The sequence below is a fragment of the Ambystoma mexicanum genome, chromosome 8 (genome assembly GCF_040938575.1).
Source record: "Ambystoma mexicanum isolate Mex_15411 chromosome 8, UKY_AmexF1_1, whole genome shotgun sequence".
In the NCBI taxonomy this organism is placed as follows: Eukaryota; Metazoa; Chordata; class Amphibia; order Caudata; family Ambystomatidae; genus Ambystoma; species Ambystoma mexicanum.
In genome coordinates, this window is record NC_090929.1 from 820,985,920 (window position 1) to 821,008,158 (window position 22,239).

The 22,239-nt window shown below is 44.2% G+C and overlaps 1 protein-coding gene across 7 annotated transcripts in view; it reads left to right on the forward strand.

Moving 5' to 3' along the window:
* USP54 (ubiquitin specific peptidase 54) overlaps window positions 1-22,239 on the forward strand; it is a 2,840,272-nt gene that overhangs the window by 1,155,457 nt on the left and 1,662,576 nt on the right. For all 7 annotated transcript variants that reach the window (XM_069610693.1, XM_069610692.1, XM_069610695.1 and 4 more), the window contains exon 7: window positions 9,220-9,325. In XM_069610693.1, coding sequence (XP_069466794.1) covers window positions 9,220-9,325 — 106 coding nt within the window. The remainder of the gene's footprint in view (window positions 1-9,219; window positions 9,326-22,239) is intronic.

The following is a 22,239-nucleotide window of genomic DNA, read 5'->3' on the forward strand; positions in this document are numbered from 1 at the left end:
CTCCCTAGATTAACGGAAGTTCGATCGTCGGAAGACGAAGACGACTTCCACCCCCAGGCCGCGCTCCAGGAGACCGAGGCCGCAGTTAACACCAACGAGGCCCCACGCTCGAAACAAGATACCTCTCCCGACCCTCGACGCCAGGCGTCGAAAGTCTCTGGGGCCTCCAAGGGGCAGGGAAAACATTTTTCCACGCACGGGGAGGGGGGGAAACAGCGGAAAGCACAGCCTTCCACTCCTGTAAGACCATCCTTCCACCCTAAGCAGACAGACAAACATAAATCTACTGGGACATCAACATCCAGCAAGGGTACCCTTGATAAGTCCTCTAAGTTGCCTCCTAAAGTCATACCCTGTTCCAAAGAATGGTCCAGTGAAGACATAGACAGGGTCATGTCAAGGATGTCTTCCTTAGCTGATTTTTATGACAAAAACCCAGAACATTTCCTTTCGTATGACCCTCAAGGGGCCACACCCTCAAGCTCCTCTGATCCTATCCCCCTAAGTAAAAAGGCCCGGTTCGAAAGACCTGAACCCTTCGAGGTGCAGCCTTACTCTACTCCATACTCTACTCCACACCCCAGATACCAAGGACAGCCTTTCCCTGAAGGGGACCAGGAGTTTACAATTATGGAGGAACAAACCGGGACTGAATACTATGCGGATGATGAGGACCTGGAGGAGGTAGAAGATGAGCAGGAAATTTACAGAGTAGATTCCCCGGTAGAGAGCGAAGCCCCAGTTACCGACTCGCCAGTTGATAACCAGCCCCTCCTTAATGAAGTTCTCGCTCGCGCAGCAGAACATTTTCACATCGACACCCACGGTGTACAGGAGGAAAGGGACTTCGCAGAAGAGTTGGTGGGAGAGAGGAGGCCGGTCGCTCAGACCATCCCTATCCTTAAATCCATCCAACGTAGAATAGATCCATCCCTGGTGAATCCTAACCTCACCAGAGCCGTCAATCCCAGAGTCGAAAAACTTTTTCGGGCAGCCCAGTCTGACCCTCTTTATATAAGAGGACATCTTAAACCAGACTCCCTAGTGGTTACCAACACTCGGAAGAGGGCTGGGACACCCTTATCGTCGTCAGAAGCTCCTCCCGACAAGGAGAGCAAAAGACTCTACGGGTTTGGCAGGAAGGTAGCCTCAACGTCCGCCTACCAAGCAAGGATTGCAAACTCCACCACCCTGTTGGCAAGTTACGACTGCCATCAATGGGAAGAGGTCGCGGCGCTCATAGCCTCTGCTCCTGAACCGTTAAAGGGCCAGTTGGCTCGGATCTCGGCAGAAGGGAGAGCAGTGTCTGGTTGCATATTAAAAGCAACTTTCAACGCCGCGGACAACGCAGGAAGATTGATAGCAGAAGGTACTGTTATCAAGAGACATGCGTGGTTACGGCAGTCGGGGTTCAAAACAGAAACCCAGGCTTCATTAATAGACAAGCCGGTGGAACCCGATCTATTGTTTGGGAAAGCGGTCGAAGACGCACTTAAGAATGCCAAGGACGAGTACGAGACTCTCAAATCCCTTGGCCAGCTTACCAACAAACCCCCTAACCAGAGGGGGAACAGTAATTTTCGTCGCCCACGCGGCCAAAATTCACAAAGAGGCAACTATGCCCAAGGACAGGGTACACAATGGAACAACAACCAGCAGTCTACCCAAAGTTACGGCAGGGGTAACAAGAGAGGTCGTGGAAGAGGCAGAGGCAGCCCCAACAAGGGAGGTGGCACGCCTCCACCAAAGCAGTGACGCTCAATTCAGGGTCCCTTCTCACGCAACCCCAGTAGGGGGACGCATTTCCAACTTCACCCAGGCTTGGGAAGGGATCACCTCAGACAGATGGGTGCTGTCAACAGTGTCCACAGGATATTGTATAGAATTACTGCAGCGTCCCCGGAACCACCCTCCACGACAAAGAATACACTCCTTAGAACATCAGAAGATCCTTCTCGAGGAGATTGCCATTCTGCTAGAAAAGGACGCGATAGAACTCGTCCCAGGACACCAGGTAAACAAGGGTATCTATTCAACTTACTTCCTTGTGCCAAAGAAAGATTTGACAATGCGCCCAGTATTGGACTTACGGCCTGCCAACAAGTATGTCAAGCCCCAAAAATTCCGTATGACCACGCTACAAGAGGTAATCCCCCTCCTAAAAAAGGGGGGATTACATGGCAACCTTGGATATGAAAGATGCTTATTTTCATATTTCCATGCTCCCAGCGCATAAAAAATATTTGAGCTTCAAGGTGGACAGTCGCCACTACCAATTCAAGGTACTGCCCTTCGGGATAGCTTCAGCACCAAGGGTATTCACCAAGGTACTGGCGGTGGCAGCTGCACACCTACGCACGGAGGCAATCCCAGTATACCCTTATCTGGACGACTGGCTCATAACGGGGGAAACCCCAGGAATTTGCAGGTCAAACATCCAGAGGACTATCGACCTCCTCCACGAATTAAGCTTCTCTATCAACGAGAAGAAGTCAAGTCTGGTGCCAAGCACCTCAAAACAGTTCCTAGGAGCAATCCTAGATACTCAGAAAGGGTTGACCTTCCCTTCGGAAGAGAGATTTCGGAATATACTACTGCAAATTCCACATTATCAGTCAGGTCAACAAATAACGGTACGCAAAGCAATGCGGTTACTGGGCATGATGGCGTCATGCATTTACCTGGTCCCCCACGCGCGTCTGCGCATGCGTCCCATGCAGGAATGGTTGGCGAAACAGTGGTCTCAGGCAAGTGGTCAGTGGGACGATCTAGTGGTCGTTTCGCCAACACTCGTACAGAGCTTACACTGGTGGACAAGAGAGAATCTCGCAAGGGGAAAACCCTTTTACGATCCCGAAGTACAGGCAGTGGTGACTACAGAAGCATGCCTGACTGGGTGGGGAGCTCACCATCTCCACCACACAGCTCAGGGTCTCTGGTCTCACTCAGTAGCCAAGAACCACATCAACCTGCTAGAGCTTCTGGCAGTATTCCGAGCGCTTCGGGCGTTCGAGCCCCATCTGCTAAACTTGTCGGTGCAGATCCGGACGGACAGCACGACAGCCATGTTCTATCTGAACAAACAAGGAGGGACTCGTTCGCCAAATCTGTCCAAGCTTGCCCAGAAAATCTGGATATGGGCACTCAGACGGAACATCTTCCTGTCATCACAACATGTTCCAGGGGAGCTCAATTCCCTAGCGGATGCCCTAAGCAGAGACTCCCTCCCAGAAGAACACGAATGGGTTCTTCACAGAGATATCGTAGAAGATCTCTTCTCTCAGTGGGGTTTCCCCACTATAGACCTATTCGCCACAAGCGAAAACAAACAATGCCCAGGATTTGCATCCAGGTTCCCCCAGCCAGACTCCCAAGGGAACGCCCTGTGGATGAACTGGTCAGGGATGTTTGCGTACGCTTTTCCACCAACTCCTCTCATCAGGAAGGTGGTGTACAAGATGAACAAGGAATCGATGACGCTCATCCTAGTTGCTCCCATGTGGGCTAGACAACCATGGTTTCCACACCTACGCAGGATGGCGGTGTGCGAGCCCATCAAACTCCCAGCCTGGTACAACCTACTGTCCCAGCAACAAGGTCAAACAGTGCACCAGGAACCCAACTCAATGAACCTGGCAGCATGGCTCCTGAGGTCATAGAGTTTGGCCATCTCAATTTACCACAGAGGTGTATGGACATCCTAAAAGAATCCAGGAAACCAAACACAAGGCACTGTTACTTTGACAAGTGGAAGAGATTCGTTATTTGGTGCCAGAATAAACAAATCAACCCAGTTGATTGCACTCCTTCCAACGTTGTAACATACATGCTCCACCTGCTGGACGCAGGTTTGGTTTTTAACTCTCTGAAAGTACACCTGGCAGCCCTCTCGGCTTACACCACATCCCATAACAAAGTATCGTGGTGGAAAGTACCAGTAGTTAAAGCCTTCATGGAAGGAGTAAAGAGACTTCACCCTCCTATTTCGAACCCACCGCCCGGATGGGACCTCAATGTGGTGCTAGCTAAGCTCATGGGCCCCCCTTTCGAACCCATGCATAAAAGTAGTCTCAAACACCTGACTTATAAAACGGCCTTCTTAGTAGCCATTACCTCTATAAGAAGGGTCAGTGAAATTCAGGCTCTGTCAGTGCAGGATCCTTTCTTTACTATCCACAAAGACGAACTGGTTTTACGCACACACCCTAGGTTCTCACCTAAATTTATATCTAAATTCCATGTAAACCAGTCCATCGAGCTTCCGGCTTTCTTCCAGAACCCGCAAAGCTCAGCTGAGGTGAAACTACACACCCTTGATGTGCGTAGGGCGGTCCTCTACTATGTAAATAAAACCAGACCGCTAAGGAAAACAGATCAACTGTTTGTCTCCGTAGCTACAGGCAGAGAGGGGGATCGCGTCTCTAAAGGCGCGATCTCGAAGTGGATTATCAACTGTATACAGCTGTGTTACTCTCTTTCTGAAAAAACTCTGCCTTTTACGCCAAGGGCCCATTCTACTAGAGGCATTGGGGCCACTCTGGCTTTCATTGCAAATGTTCTCCTCGACACCATTTGCAAAGCAGCTACTTGGAGCTCTATTCACACTTTTACTCAGCATTACTGCATTGACACTCATTCCAAGACAGATACACAAGTGGGACAAGCGGTTCTAAGACACCTGTTTGCTCATGACCCTTCTCACATCCCACCTCCTTCTTCGGGTACTGCTCGCTAATCTATGCACAGCATGTGATCTAAGCAGATTCCACAAGCCTCAGAAGGGATACATTACTCACCGTAATCGTATTTCTGATGCTTGTATCTGCTTAGATTCACATGCGACCCACCCTTCCTCCCCTCCGAGAGAAGGCGCATGATTGCTTGTAGTCTTACCTTTCTGTCTATCTGCTTGGATTATCTGTACTCACGCTACTCCTCATGCTTCCTCATGTCAGAAAAAATACAATCTGAGGATCCTAGACGCGTGAGGGATCTTGGGTACAGTGGACGTCACACTAGGGATAGTATTACTGGCACGCCTGTGTCGACGCCCATTTTCGAGTTTCGAAAAACAAACTGTAATACTCCGCAGCTTCCACTAGATGTCGGCCTATGCACAGCATGTGAATCTAAGCAGATACAAGCATCAGAAATACGATTACGGTGAGTAATGTATCCCATATATATCGTGAAGACATGGAGGAAAGGAAAACCGCACTCCAAGCATGAGGTCGGCAGGTCCCAATAAAAAAATGACAAGCTCGAATCCAATATGCAGAACGAGTTTAATTCCTGGTAAAAGAAGTATTAGGCAAAAAAACACACAGCAAAACAAAACAGGACGCCAAGGCAGCGTTCTGAACAACGCGTTTCGCGCTCCTCCGAGCGCTTGATCACGTTAGGATTACGGTGAGTAATATATGCCATGGACTTGGCATGAAAGAAACTCGATTAGAAATATATATAAATAAAAAATCCATCTAAGGATAGTGTTGACATGAAGGAAAATTGATGGTAGTATGTACGGATAGTATCACTGGAACACCGCCGTTAACAATCATCTTCACATTTTGTAACAAGTGGTAATACTATGGGCCAACCCCTAGATGTCGGAATATGCACAGCATGTGTCTCCAAAAAAGATATGGATACTTTCCAACAGACTTAATAGAATTTCTAGGTAGGTTTGTCATACTTATACTGGGAGTGTTGATCTTTTAGTGAGTTTGAGTTTAAGGAGTTCTTGAAAGATTATTTTTTTGTAGCCAGATATATGCTGTATATCTATCTCTGTGAAGTAACGTTAACACTTGTTTTTAGAATATCTATAGCATTTCATGAAATTAAGATGTATTGGCACTTTACTGAGGTCACTCAGATTAATAGCTGGAAACAAGCTGCTGCCTAGGCTTGGGGCTTACAGTACTGAAATGAGTGGGGCAGCCTCTTGGTATGAGGTTCATTTTGAGAACCAGCTGGAGGCTACAAACAGGAAATAACTTTTTTCTATATAATTGAGCCTGTTCTGGGCGCTTATTTTTTAAGAGATTTTTAAAGAAATACAATTGACCGCGTCTGTACCTGCTTCGTGGAAAGAATCCACGGTCGTAACGATTTTTAAAAAAGGAACTATATTAGACCCAGCCAATTATAGACCTATAGCCTTGCTGGACTCGGCAGGTAAAATATATGCCAGGATCATTCTAGCAGCCCTGAATAAATGGCTCAAAGAAAACAACTTGTTGGATGTGAATAATGCATGGTTTGTAGCGGGAGTTGGCACAAACTCGAATCTTCTACTGCTACAAGCACTGAAATGTCAAACTCTAAACAAGAAAACCCCTTTGTATGTAGCCTTTATAGACTACAAACACGCATTTGACACGGTATCCCGAGCAATGTTATGGTCTAAACTGAAAGTAGCTAAATGCCCAAATCATCTTCTCAGTATAATCCAACAACTTTATTCAGGAACGACAATTAAAGTGAAACTGAATAATCAAGGCCTATTAACTAAAGCAATCATGACAAATGTGGGGTTGAAGCAAGGGTGTCTATTCACATCAACCTTGTTTAATTTTTACATCTGAGACATCAATAAGTACTTTAAAGAGGTCAGAGCATTCCCACCGAAGATCAAAAACAAAGTGGTGCAATATCTAGTATATGCACATGATCTAATCATAGTAGACCAAACGCTGGTAGGGTTGCATAGAATGCACGGGACTCTGGAAAAACGTGCGAAGGATAACAACCTACAAATCAATGCTATTAAATCGAATATATTAGTAATTACATGCAATCAAGTTGCAATAAATCAATTGGGAAACCGTTGGCACATTACAGAAGAGAGAATTGAAGTTGTGAAAAAAATATAAATACTTAGGGATTAATATTAAAGATAATAAGGTTGATCGATCATACAAAGAAGATCTTAAACACAAAAAGCATATAATGTGTTCACAGGCCAGGCTCCTACAACAGAGACACGGGACATGTTCAACTAAACCTTTAATTTTGCATTATAAGTCAACGGTAATCCCTACAATTACATATGGAGCGGCAAGCAAGCTGCTGATGCACCAACCAAACTGGCTATAACTGAAGGGTATGTATTGGAAGATGGTTTTGAAACTTCCAAAAAGTTTCCCTATGCCAATCGTCAGATATGAGCTGGGTTTAACATCTTTACTAGCAGCAACCAATTGGAATTCGTTATTATTATATGAGAAATACCAAACGAAAGGGAAGTATGACTCTACAGTGATTAATACAATTACACATATGTTTTATGAGGAGAATGTTGATATGATAAATACGTGGAACGTCAATTGTAGAGAAATCATGGCTGAAGCTGGTATTAGTGAGTTCCTTCTAACAAAAAATCCAGTCAGAGCTAAGACTAAATACTGGCTTTGAGACTGGATAAAAACAAGAACTGAATGTGAGAAATACAAATGCTTCAGATCAGGATATTTTCCCATGAAAAGTCTGAACGAATTGCTGAGATATATACAAAAACATACTGACTGTATAGATCTGAAATTATCAGTTTCAGGTTTGACTTATTGCCTACCAGAGCCAGAGAAATGAGGTGGGCTGGAAATAACGAGATCAGTGGTTCATGCATATATTGTAGAAAGGAACTTGAGAAGGAATCCCTCAAACATGTTATGATTGAATGTAAAGCTTTAGAAAATTATACAAAGGAACATGTTTTGAGACACTTTGAGATGTATACTCTCCTTGACAATGACAGAGTTTAGGAAATAATGTGTAATGCCCAACATATTGCTCTAAATCTCTCCATAATTGGGTATCTAGCAAGAATAAGACTAGATGAAATAGCGAATCCTATTGATAGAACTGGCTTTGTAGGTTGACATTCTTCACACCTTCTCATAAAAGAATGAAATTGAGACTGCGGTTCCTAGTTTGAGTCCCAAGGGGAAATAATAACTCATACTCTTAAGGGCTTTAAGAGGAACAGTCAATTAGTGAAGCTAGAGTGTCATCGCCCTAAAATGATCCTGTCTTCCTTCATTGTGCGGTCGTACTGAGTGTACTGAGTGTATTGTTCGTTGTCTCTTCCTTTACTTTGTCTATTCTTGTTTTTGCTCAGACTGGTATTGATGATCTATTATTATAATTGTAATGTAATCCTTTTAAATATTGTTTTTTTAAACTGAAAAATCTTAAATGTGTATATTTGTATATTTGGAAAGTTGCTTTGCAACTAAATCAAAATGATTTAATAAAAAAATAATAATAATTGATTAGAGAGAATATCAGGTCTGTAGTAGACATTGTGGGCTCCCCTGTGCAGAGAAGCACATGGGCCTGAGATCAAGGTAATGCCTCAGAGACTGGTTGTGTTTGGGGAAGGGTAGTAGTTATCCTTGAATGAGTTTGAGTGAAGGAGTACAGAGAGCACTGTCGAAGAACCTGTGTGCAGACATATAGCTTCAAGATCTATTGAATGAGATCTTCTACCACACAACAAACAATTAAGAAAGTCTATAAGGAATGGAGTAAATACTAAATGGAAGTGAGTGAGCACACTTATAGAGCTCATTACCTTAAAACATATCTGTCCGTTTTGTTCAGAGCATGTCTGTCTAGTGCTGGGTCCAGTCACCACACTTTAGAAGAGGATACAATCAAGCCAGTTTGGCCATATAGGATGCTTTCTTAAGATGTAAACCTTTGAGTTGTCATGCCACTGCTTCACAAGATGTACACACCATTATTTTGTTTTCATTCAAGACAGCTGCCAATAGTACAGTTTCTAAACTGGATTTCATTGAAGAGTAAAAAGGGCAGCCAAAATATCATTTTGTCAAAGATATTTGTGCCGGACAAATGGCACACAAGTACAAAATGTTTCCTTTAAAAGACATTAATGCAATCTATTAAAGTCGTCAAGTGTATTTTCTTTTTTGTACATTGAGTATTTTGTGACATACAGTGGAGAATGTTTGCTTAGCCACAGTTTGGAAACGGTGGACACAAGTCTTGGCATGCCATTTGATTGTGTAGCTGTTGCTTAGGATGGAAGGCAATAACACTTTAATGTTCATCAGGTATAACATGACAAAGTAGATCCCTCCATTATAAAGAGAGAGATGTGGTTCTTTGAACATATTTTTATAATTTGTCTTCATTTTTCTTTATATCTTTTTTCTTTTACATCCCACCAAACTTCAAACTGCACTAAAGCAATCAGGCAATTAGTATGTTGGAGAGACGGGAAAAACCTACCCCGAATATGTTTGGAGAGCTGCTACAGAAGGCAAGCACAATGGGAGACCTACGGAACTGTCCTGTGAGTGCAACATAATGGCCTAGTTTTTAAGTGAAGTATGATTTTAGTAAAAACCAACTGATTTGGCTGCAGACACGATAGAAAGTTTTAAATGAGGGAGCAATTTCTAGATGAAATATAATGCATATTTTCTATCTTGAAATATGAACATGCACATTTTCTATATTGCTGAAAAGCAGATTTTCCCAGCTACCTAAAGGTATTTGTTTCCTTTACTCTTCTTTATTATTGATGGGAATTAACTCGAACAACACATTGATAATACATAAGTGTAGCAAGTACGAAGAAACATGTGTGCAATGTTTCATGTGCACAATGATACCATTGTGTATGTTACATATGTTCTGAAATGTGTGTCTTGCCCACTATCTGACAAATTGCCAAACCAGCTGTACTGTTCAATTTAATTATGTTTTTTTATTTCCGATTTCTCCATTCGAAGCAATCCCATATTCAAATTGATTATCATAATTGCATTGCAGTGAATCCGGTTTCATTATATGGCAACTCATACATCCTTTTATCTTTTTCAGTTTTGATTTTGCAATGTTAGTTGAGTATATAATACATTTTCAGAACTTCAGAAAACAGATTTTCCTTTGCCCTTACACAAAGGCCATCCATATTTATTTAGGCTTTAAGTGTGTTTTCATAAGTACAATCAACTTGTTTTTTCCAACAGCCGTAATGAACCATATTAGCAATAAACACCTTCACCCAGGCATAGTAGAGTATGTTTTAATTGTACTTTATTTCAGAAAGTATAGTCTTTTCATTTAGTATCCTTTTAATCCTTAAGATAATTATCTGTCTTCCCAAAGATGCTGATTTCATCAGTAATACAAAAGTGTCCTCCTCTCATTGGTAATTATATTTGGCTTATAAATGTAGTGATTCTTTTCTTTTTCACTTTTTCCAATTTGCCAATTTACCATTCACTTCATTGATTTGGTATTGTTCTCTGCGGGAGTCTGCCTCACTAAAATGTTTTAAAAAGTCACCATCTCCCCTAGACCTAATGCTTTCATTGTTTCTGCATACTTAAATCTGAGTCCTTTATCTGTGAAGTTATTGTTTGATTGAAAGCCTACATCAAATTGGAATTTGGTTTATGGCTTCCTTTTACCTTGCAAAACATTAACAATGTTCCAATTCTAGCTAAAGCTCCTACTTGAAGCATCTGGATTTACATAGTTATATCGAGAACACCTGAAGGGTCATATCACTCCAAGAAATATTTTCTTTCATGCCATTTGAATTTAGTTTCCTTATTTGTTGCCCTAACTACCACTTTCATGTAAAAAGGGCACGGTAAAATGACGGGGTGGTCTGTATGCTCAAATACTGGTGAGGCTAGTTGGAAACTGCCAAGATCTAGAATACAAGATATTTTTAAAATTAAAAAAATCCAACTGTTTAATGCTGTTAAACCAAAAGGTAAAACAATATTGACATCTTCATAGCATTTGGCATGGATTAAGATGCCCACATGACTTCTGAATACCACTGAAGAAGATAGGCTCCTTACTTTTAGAAAAGACATTTGTTTGAAATCTTTTTATTCACTTTTATTTATAATGCAACATACATCAAGAACTTCAACACAGTTCACTTAACCTTGATTGCATGGGATCCATTGCATGATTATCTGGTCATACTATGCGTCTTAGAAACCCTTAGAACATGAAAGCTGAGCACAATTTAACCCCTACCAATCCCTATCACATTGTTTTGCTAACGTAGAGGCAGCCAAAGGTCTCCTGTATAGTGACTGGGCTGGTGATCTATATTCATGGTTTACCAGGCATGACAGTAGTTAAGAACCCAAACCACTTCCTCATGCAGGAACGTAATATTAGCCTAGCTATAAAAAAGCAAACTTGCGAGGAATAGATCTTTGTAAGTCATTTAGATCAATTTGCTCAACTCTGCATAATTAGCAAAACCGATGCAAAATGGTTTATTAAGAAATTTGCATTGTGGTCAGAGGAAAAGGGATTGTGTTACAAGGACTCCTGCTGGGATTCCATAGTAACTAGTGGGGTAAACCTCAAACCCTCTGAGTTTCCTCTGCATCACCCCCTTCTCATAACAGGGGAGAGGCACATGGCTAACCTCACAACAAAAGCCCCAACCCTGGTCACCCAAAGTGTTTCTATAATGCAGGAAGAGAAGGACCACAACTCCCACAATCCCTCTGGTTTCCTGAAGGAAAACACAGACTGCATGGGGAAATTGCATTATTTGTCACAGAGCCAGGAGAAGTTGGGGAGAGGGGATTAACCAACCCCCAGAGGTACGCTTCAAACCCTAGGTAAGATACCCGTCACTGTGTGATTGTTTTAAAGATACTTCAGAAGAAAGAGACCAAGGCTTATTAGCCGTAGGTGTGGGCTACCCACCCTAATACCCACGAGGGGTTTGGTTTGTTTCAGAAAAACCTGTAAAGGGCCTTATACCCTTGCTTGTTACAAAATAAATCCTTGTGTTGTGCAGGTAGAGAGATCAATCAATACAAATATCATGTCAAAATTAGTCATAGCATTACGTCATGCCATCACCACATAGAATGATACATGGCTGTTGTTTACAATAACATTTTCATAATGTATTAACAGGGCGCCCACCAAGCAGCACAAGACGCACAATAACATAAAAGGTATATGAGAAATATAACAGAAAGCAATCAGCATTGCTGTCCATCCATATTGATGGTTATTTGCATTGCTTGTGTTAAACCAAGATAATGTGAAACGTAGCTGACAATGTGGCTCTCCCGTCGTGTTTGTTATCATCATTATTACAATTGTTGCCTGACTAAATCTTATTAAAAAAACAAGCTCTCAATATCGTGTGACTCCCAACACCTATATCTCTTAATTATGCTTTGAGTGCGTTTTGGCATTGCGATGCAGTCACCCGTGCACATGAGTATGTTAATAGAAATAATGTAGCTATACTTCTGGTAAACTGTGTGGTGGTAATCACCCCAGTGTGTTATTAAAAAGCCTCAACAATCCCTTATACGTCTCGTATAAGAACCTCCTTATATTACGGGTGGATGTAAAGCTTGGTGTACCCAGATATGGATAGAAACTAACCTGTACTTAAGAGGAATACCTGTCCGCTTTGCAGATACTAAAGGGCCCAAAGAATACCTCGCGGACTTCGAATTCCTCTTAGACCGACACTTAGCAAGGAGAATAAAGAATTTGTAAGGAAATGGGAACATATACTAAACAAGTGTTCACTCGATCTAATATTTCTAATGATCAAAGAACTTTCTGTGAACCTGACAACACTGGCAATAGAAATTGATGAACTAACAGTTGAAATCACAGCACACTGACTGATGCTGAAACCTTCACAGATATCCTAGCCGATATCAATAAACATCTAGAGGGATACACAGCAGATTGGAATCAATAAAAATGTGCAAGTTCCGTTGTGACACATATGATTATTTGAATGACAAGGTTTATACCTGGGCAGATAAATATCAAACACAACCCACACGACCTAACAACCCACCTTTAGATAATAGCAGTTCTGACAACAATTCAAACAGAGGGGTAACCACGGCAGTGAATCCAGAACAAGACACAAGGCGGTCAATTGCAGGGACAGCACCCAGCAACACGGACAGAGCTAGTAACATCCTACAGAAGAATCTTTAGGAGAGAGACCAAAGGGAAAAGAACCAGGAGGGGGAAGAGGAAAAGGTCAGGGAATGGCGACCAGGTTTCAGTCACATCGGACCTAGCAGTCAATCTTTCAAACCGGGCTTCAACTGTGCAAGAAAATCAAACATTACAAAAAGGATTGCAATTCGTACCAACATACAGCACCAGTCTGTTCAACACCAAAGTTGAGCTACATAAATTGGTACGCAAGCTTAAACTTAAGGTCTTTTTTGCTGAACTTCCAACTCCAGACAGAAGAGATAACATACCCTCTGAGTTTGTAGAATTCTGACCTCAAAGCATAATTTAGAGATATAGGGGTTCGGAGAAGCATGATATTAATAGCTTGTTTTTTTAATAGGATTTATTCAGGCGACAATTGTAATAATGATGGTATCAAACACTACGGGAGAGCTGCGTTGTCAGCTACCGTTCACGTTATCTAGGTTTAACACAAACAATGCAAATAACCATGAATATTGATGGACAGCAATGCTGATTGTGCTTTCTGTTATCTTTTTCATATGTGTTTTATGTTATTGTGCATCTTGTGCTGCTCGGTGGGCGCCCTGTTAATAAATTATGAAAATGTAATTGTGAACAACAACCATGTATCATTCTATGTGGTGACTGGTGGGGATAACCAGTTTGCCCGCCTTTTCGCCTCCCCGGATCATCTCGTGGCCGCCTTGCCTGTGCCAAGCACCCCAGCAACCGGGATACCACGTTTTTCCACTACCGCGAATAAAAGGGTAGTACCTTTTTACCGGAGAACTCTACGGCTGGTTTCTTCCCTGGCAGTGCAACGACCTTCAGCTTTCCTCCACGTCGAGACCATCTCTTCCTCTGGACGACGCTGCGACTTGCACCCGCTGCCAGGAACAACTGCCCCCGCTGGAGGATTCTCTCCACTTTCAAGGTACTGTGTCCGCCTGGCCTCCCTCGCAACGGTCTGTGTTGGGTGTCTCTTAAATCCTCAACTTACCACTTGGGTTGGCCCTAGGCTGGCTAACTGAACTTTTCTGAGTTGAACTGATTCCTTTTTAAACTCTCTGCAAGACTCTCCAAGCCTTTTAAACTGTGTGATCTTAGGCGCATTGGTGTTCTACTCTCTCCAAGAGGGAGCCTGGCCTCTGAACTTTTTGCTCACAAGTAGACTTTGACTTTCCTGCCTTGCTGAGTGCTTCTAAAGTATTGTGTTGTGTGCTGTTTCTAATTTCTGCCTTTTCCCTCCCTTTCTTCTTAACTTATTGGAGTGCCATCTTTAGTTGAGTGCTCACCTCTGTCTGGAAATAAGTGGTGTTAACTAAGACTTGTCTAATAAGGAATAAGGGATGTATATATATTAATAGTGACTGTGTTTTTGAACTTGCTTACAATAATAGTGCTAGAGTGTTTCTAAGTGTGTCTTTAAATAAATAATAATATACTTGATACCAAAAGCTCTGGTCAGTGTTTGCTTGTGCTACTGTATTTTGGTACCTATCTTGTATACTCTAGACACAGTTTAACTCTTCTTGAGAGAAGTCTGGCTGCTCAGCCACAGCTACCAGGTAAATCTGGGTGGTACAGACTGCTACCAATTGGGTTTACTGCCAACACCTGTAGTCTTAAGCCTTTTGTAGTGGTCACTAAGGGAACTGCACAGGTTTCTGCCTAACACCACTACACACAATTAGGACTACAGGTGTTAGCCAAACCAACCTTTGGTATAAGTCTGTACCACATCGTTTTTGGTAGCGAGCTGAGCAGTCCGGCTTATCGCAAGAGTGAATATGAGCAGTACAAGTAGTTACACAGAGGACTTTCAATCACAGTGGTTAAAGCAAACACTTATACTCAAGGTTTCTTGATAAAACATGTGTTAATTTATTACACAATCATTTAGAAAACATTTCACTAGCAGAAGACAATTTAATATTATATACCAATACATTTCAATACAAAACTCTTAAGAATTTGAGACAGTTTGAGCTCCCCTGAAATAGGAGCCAAATAGCAGTTCAGTTACTGAGAAGTGAGCAAAAGAGTCAAGGTAAGTAGAATAGATCACATATATTTGTTAGACAGTGCAAATAGTTTCAGTTCACCAGAGGAGTTCAATTCAAGTCAATAGGTCAGGCCAAAGTCAATGGGCTAGTGTTCTGAATAGGAAAGAGCAGTTCTGGTATCAAACGGTAAAGTCTTTGCAAAAGTTCTCAGAAGTAGTTTTAGGCGAAAAAGAATCATATGTCGGGTCACAAGCTGATTAGGCCTGTAAGTTGGGAAAGTTTCACAAACTTTCACCGCGAGTGTGGCGTTCTCTCAAACGGGTTGGCACAGTACCTTAGTATGGAGAACAAAATGCAGTTGGCGATGTTGGTTCCTGGCAGGTCCTGCAGATCTCACTGTTCCTGAGCCTCAGTTATGGGGACAAGAGGGAGGATGTCGGGGGGACTCCTGCACTGCACGGGATCGTCGAAAAAGCAAACAAGATGGAGTCACTTCAGTTCCAGTAGCTATAGATTCAAGCACACAAGCTGGTATCCCTCTCCCTGGTTAATCCTAACCAGCCTTGAGAATGGTATCCAGGTGGCTTACGAGTTGATTGGTCCCACCAACTCAAAGGAAGAAGTCGTCCTTGAAGGGGCTTCTCTGTCGAGATGAACTTGGCAATTCGGACCTGCAGCAGGGCTTCACCGTCTCTCTTCTGCCTTCGACAATGTCAACCATGCCATCCTGCTTAATTGTCTCCGTGATAACCTAGGTATCACTGGTCAGGCCCTGGTGTGGCTGACTTCCTTCCTCTATGACCGACCCTCCCAAGTCCAACTTGGGTCCTTACTCTCTGCTATCTTTTTCTGTACCTGTGGTGTCCCCCAGTGGTCTAACCTCTCTCCCTGGCTGTTCAACCAATACCTGGCACTCCTTGCCCAACGCATTGCTGCTCTCTGCCCCAACTTTCAGGGCTATGCAGATGACACTCAGCTCATTTTCAGGCTACACTCGGCCACCTCTTCTCTGTCCCTCATCTCTAACTGTCTGTCTGCTGTCCAGGAGTGGTGTGCCGCCAATGACCTCTGCCTCAATGCCAGTAAGACTGAGATTCTCCTCATCGGCACACCCACTCCCTCCTTTCCTGATAGCTCTCTGGCCGGCCTCTCTTGGCCCTCTTCCTGCTCCCACCTGCAAGGCAAAGAACCTCAGTGTCATCTTCGACTCCACACTCTCTTTTTCTCTCACATCTCTGACGTCTCTAAGAAGTCACGCTACCAGCTGCACCTCCTCAGAGCTATTCTTCCCTTCCTCTCCTTCCCCCAGAAGCTCACTGTCTCCAGAGCTCTGGCTCTCTCTAGGCAGGACTATTGCAACAGCCTCTTTCTAAAGCTTCCTGCTTCTACCCTCCGCCCTCTGCAACTCATCCAGAACAGGACTGCGAGACTTGTCCTTGGCCTTAAGCCCAGGGATCGTATCTCTCCAGGACTGAAATCTCTGTACTGGCTTCCAGTGGCTGCAAGGATTAAGTTCAAAACCCTCTGCATCATCCACAAGGCCTTCTGGGGCCTCTATACCTTCAACTAGCTCTTCCTAAATATCTTCCCTCTCGAGCTCTTCGCTCATCCGCCTCCAACTCCCTCAGGGTCAGTCGCTTCTCCAAGTAACGAGTTGGTGGTAGATCTCTCTCCTCAGCTGGGGCCTCCCTCTGGAACAGCCTCCCTAAAACTTGAGCAGAACCATCTTTGGTTCCAAAAGCACCTTAAAACCTTCCTCTTTGCTTCTCCTTTCTCCCCCCCTCCCCTGCTGAAGTCCTGGCTGATACTGCACTGGTTACCTGGCCACCCATCTGATCACAGACCCAAGCCCGGCCAGTTGCACCCCTGCACTGCCTCCCTGGCAACCCCTCCACTTGGGGACTGTTTTCTGTATCCCTACAGTCCCCCCATCAGCACTTTTGTCTGCACTCATCCTGGACTTGCCACCAGCTGGCCGCTCTTTTATTTATCTTATGTTATTTTATTATCCCATGTACTGCACTTTCCCCTCTCCTCCCCCTGTCTCCCCCTCCCCCCCACTTTCCTTGCGCGGTCTGAATAACACTTGGCCTAGTAAGATCGTTGTCTGTCGTCCTTCTGTTCCCCCTCCCTTGCCTTGTCGCGCCTTGAAACACTTGTGTGTAGGCGCGTTATAAATGCCATATCATATCAAATCAACGGTACAGGAGTTGTAGCAGCCGTACTCTTCCAGCTCTTCTTCGGTTCTTTCATTCCAGTGGTAGGCTCTGCTTTCCAGTCCAAGAGATTCGCCTTTTAAACAGTTTTCTCCCTTTCATTCCAGCCTAGCTGTCACTCTCCCAGCAGGGTGGCTGTCCTTGCCGGACAGTCAGCCAGCCAATCACGCCAGAGTGGATTTGGGTCTCCTAGGAGACTACGCACAGAGAGTTTCGGGCAACTCCCTCACTTCCTGCCCACCCCAGATACTCAGACGCCAGAGGCGGTCTTTAGTCCTGAAGCCCGCCAAAGGCATACGAACAAAGGGACTAAACCTGGTTTGGCGTGCATAGACAAGCATTAGAAAGACCATACCAAAAAGAAACAGCAAAAAAAGAAGTCCGGGACCTGTTTAAACAGAGGGGCTTAAGGCACCATCTTGGAAAACATGGCTCCCGTGATTTTTAGCTACTGGTGTTCACTGTCAGGAAAAATCATGGTAGTTCATTGTAAAACCACTGCCACCGGACTTTTCAATAGGAAAGGTTAGCATTTGAATGCTACATGAGTATTTAGACTCAGGGGATAGTATCTAACCCCTCCAGCACTCCATTGTAAGATGGTGTGTGCTGGGTCTTGGAATTTGGAAAGACTAGTAAAGTCAATTTCACTTTACATTCTCTGGGAAACAGTAGTTTATCTCAGAGAAGGTATATAAACCTTTGGGAAGTCTGAAAGACATCTCGTGTCACTGCACTGAGGGTGCTGTGTAACACACATGAAAAGATGATGCCTATGAAGTTATCTAAAACTCCATAATCAAAGAACACAAGTGAAAAACACACATCAAAATACATGAGAGTGGTGAAAAAGGCTCACACTCTTTCCAGGTAAAAAGAAAATCAAGTCCTCAAAATCCAGCAAAGTTGCTGGGGGGTCTCTAAGGTGAAGGGAATTAGCACATTTATGAGAATTCTTCCCAACATCGTACTCCTTAATTCATATCTCTGTTCATTACTTGAAGTTTGGATAATAGCTTCACCCCTGGATCTCCCTCTGACGGGCGTGGACCCCTCTTCGCTGGCATCCCTCCTTCGGCTTTACTCTTGCCGCCTTAAACCTTTGCTTTCACTTTTCTCAATCTTGGGGAGACAACTTTTCACCTTTGGATCCCCTCTGCTGAGCTCTGACCCTCTTGATTCTTAGCCTCCCCTCACCAGGTTTACTGTGGCTCTCGATCATGGTGATAGTGGCTCATCCCTGGGTCCCCCTCTCCTGGGTGCTGACCCCTCTTTACTTTCACAGTTCTACTTTTACACAGTTCAGTGTTTGCGGGATTTACTTCCCTGGCTTTCGCAGTGCTTGTAGATCAAAGTCTTTCAATTGTACAGCGATTTGGCTTGACCTTCTGTATGACCACTTTGACCATTTTCGCTGGCCCTCCAATGTCCTTCTGGTAACTGTAGTTTTTCTCATATGGGGCATCGACCAGAGTCTCTCGAGTTAGCACCGACGCGGTGCTGGTTTCCCTTTGCAGCTGGTCTCCCCTTAACAATTGTACAGTTCATTCACAGTTCCTTGAACTTGCTTCAAACCTGCCACTTTGCGATTCTCTCACACAACACAGCCCGGTTCCTGTCGATTCCCTCCTAGGCTCACAGACTGTAATGAAACACTTGGCCTTTGGCTCTCTGAGAGTTGAGGCCGGTACCACGAGCACAGGAGCTTCCCTCGCTCCTGCTTTTTGGCATAAGCTTGCTCCGTATAACGTTGACATCTGCTGCAAGACACTCGTGCTATCGTTTGTGGTCTTAAAATCTCTTCCATGAAGGTTTCGCGAGTCTGGGATGAAAAGGGCAAGGTCACTTCTCTCCTTGCCACCCTTTCGTCGCCTGCCGCCTTTCTCCTTCACTCGAACTACCGCGTCAGGTTAGCCGCCTCGTCATGCTGTCTGCCGTGCTCGCCTTGGTCCTCCTGCGCTCTGTTGTTCCACCTTTTATCCCTGTGGGGAAAAGGGAGGGCCTCGGGTGTGTGTGATTTGAGTCCATTGCCTGACTTTGCCTGACCCTCGGGTTGGGACATGTGAGGTACATAGGTTTAACATTAGTCTGTTGTCTATTGTGTGGTGGGGCAGTGTTTTTGAATGTTCTACGTGAGAGGATGGGGAAAAGGTGTTAAAGGAAGGGGAATACCACGTCACACCCATCCGTGTCCCACCCTCACTCCTCAAGGTCCCCCCATCCAGGTGATCATCCCTCACTGATCCACCCCCAGGGACTGGTTCCAATAGCGATGGCCGTGTCCTGGCCACCTGGATAACAGATCCTTGAGGTTTAGACAGGGAGACACCTTCGGGTTTCTCACAGAATCCACGCCCCTCTCCTCTCCTCAATAACAAATGAAAAAAGAACATTACATCCTCTCTCTCCCCCTCTCCAAAAGGAACTGATAATAATAGAACTGATATGAGAGAAACAGGAGAAGATCAGGGGCACCTTCAGCGAGAAGCTTCTGGAAGCAGACAGGGATTTGAGCTGCAGGAAGGGGCAGGTCAGGCTACTGGGAACCAAGATGGTCACCCCACCTCTTAAAGTCTGTGTCATTGAGCCCACCCCAGAGGGTCCTGCAGGAAGGAACTAGGAAGGAACAGTCACCCAATAGCACACCCATACTGATCTGTAACTTATTGTCTACAAAGCCAAACCAGGGGAGAGGCTAGGGCACTATAAAAAGAGCAACTCCGAACACAGCCAGTCTCTCAGTCCTTGGAGTAGCAGGAGGATGGTGTTGGAGGAGAGTTGGAGAGTAAGAGAGCCTGGAGCTGATCCAAGAGCAGGAGACTTGAAGAGCAATGGAAGGGGTGGGGGTGGTTAGTAGGACATGGGGCAGAAGAGGTGTAGTAAACTGGGCCCTGTATCCCTTGTAGGTGAGCAGGGCACCAAACCCCTAGAAGTGGTTGGAGAGTTATTAAAGGAGGACTGTGAAGAGATGGAGGTGGAAGATGGGAGGTCATCTTAAGGGGTGGTAGGAGTTTTTTTGGAGAAGTTGTGGAGAACACAGAAAAGGTGCAGGAGTTGTTGGAGGCAGTTGGAAGAGTAAATGATAAGGTAAAAGGTAGTTGGAGGCGTTACGAGGGTGTAAGGATGAGCTACAGGCAGAGGAGAGAGATCTCAAGAAGATGGTTGAGAAGTTGGTGTAAAATAGGAAGGTGCAGGCATGAAAGGAGGAGAAGAAACAAAAGGTGGAAGGAGGGGTCATTCAGTGCTCAAGGGCAGAAGAGGTATTGGGAGAGCAGGTGGGAATTAAGGACACAGTAGAAGCACTTGTGTATAGGCGTGTTATAAATGCCATATCATATGGCACAGGTTGCACAGAAACACACTGAGTCTTGCAGACAGTCCAAGGGTTTTCATTATAGATGTTACAAAAAGGTGTCGACTGTTATTTGTAGTAACGATTAGAGACACTCAGTTTGGTTTGATCTAGGGCAAGGGGTTTGGGAAATGGTGCTAGGACCGTCCCTCTCTCCCTTGTCTCCCTTGGGATGCCCATCGTAGCCCAGACGTATGTTACTCCTACTCTCTGAACATTTGATCTTAGCCTATAAATGTTTTAATTATTTTAATTTATTATTAATGTGCTATAGCTTAACATAAGCTTTTCACATTTCATAAATTACATAGAGTAAATAAATACTCTATAACATCATATAAAAAATAAAAAAAGAAGAAAGATGCATTAAAATAAATTTAAAGAAAAGAGAAAAGATATTAATATGTAAAAGAATTTAAAATACCTAGAATAAAATAAAAAGAAGGAAAAATAGATAGAAAAGAGAGAATAACAGATGAAGAATAGAATATTGATTAGGAAATAAATAGATAACAAGCAAACAGCCAAGACCAGCAATAAGTAATACAAGATCAAACATGTATAGTCAATTTACATTGATCAATTAATAATTGCCTATATAGCATTTATCTTATGTTCTAAGTGGAAAAAAAAATTCTAAAGAGCAGATTGCTAGTACAAACACTTATTGGTTCATAGACGAAACTCTAGTAATGATTACCAGATTAAGACAGCAGGGCGACTATATAGTTAAATCCAGTAATTTCTCTATAGTCAACCACACATTGTACATTGCAATATAGAGTTTCAGTCCAGTAGCATTGACCGCCCTTAACCAGAAATCATTGCTGCTGATGTGATCCATTCTGTGTAGGAAGTCCGCATAGCATGTTGAATAGGTTTTTAGCATTCTCCAGCATGGGGTCTGGCATGGATTCACATGCTCATGAATATTCCCCGTCGTCAGGCTGGGAATCCTCGGTAAAGAAAAAACCAGTATCAGTTTCGTTTCTGATCTGTCTTTCGTAGTAATAACCAATCACTGGTCTCTGCGTCATACTGACCACAGCCAATGACTGCCCTCTACCTAAGCACCGCCTCTGGCAGCCATCTTCAGATTTTTACCGCACGTTCATGTGTTGGGATCCTCGTGCTATTGCTCTCGAGCGTTAGTGCTATTTTTTTTTTTTTTGTTTTTTCGGTCAAAAGAGCCTCAAGCTCCACCGACTCTCCATCCGATCAACGGGGACCCGTGTCGGATTCGTCTGCGCCCCTCAAGGGTGAAGATTTCGTCGAGCTACGCTTTTGGAGGACTCCAGAAGTTTCTCAGGCCCGGACATGGCCCAGGAGAAGGGAAGCTCGACGCCCGGAAAGCTGTTCAGGATCTGCCCTGGATGCCAGCTCCAGAACGTCTTTAAGGAGGACGAACACTCCTTTTGTCTCTACTGCTTACATGAGGACAAGACGCACGTGGAGAAGGACTGTGCGTTTTGCGGCAACATGTCGGAGCGGACCATGAGGGACCGCCATCAACGTCTCGCCAACTGGCTGGAAGGGAAGAGCCCGTCAGGCGAGAAGAAGAGGAAGAAATCCGAGCGGGCTTCTAAGACCTTTGAGGACGCCCCGGCGACGGGGGTCCAACACAAGGCCAAGCACCGCGAGTCCGCTGGCACCGGGAGCGCCGAACGGTCGG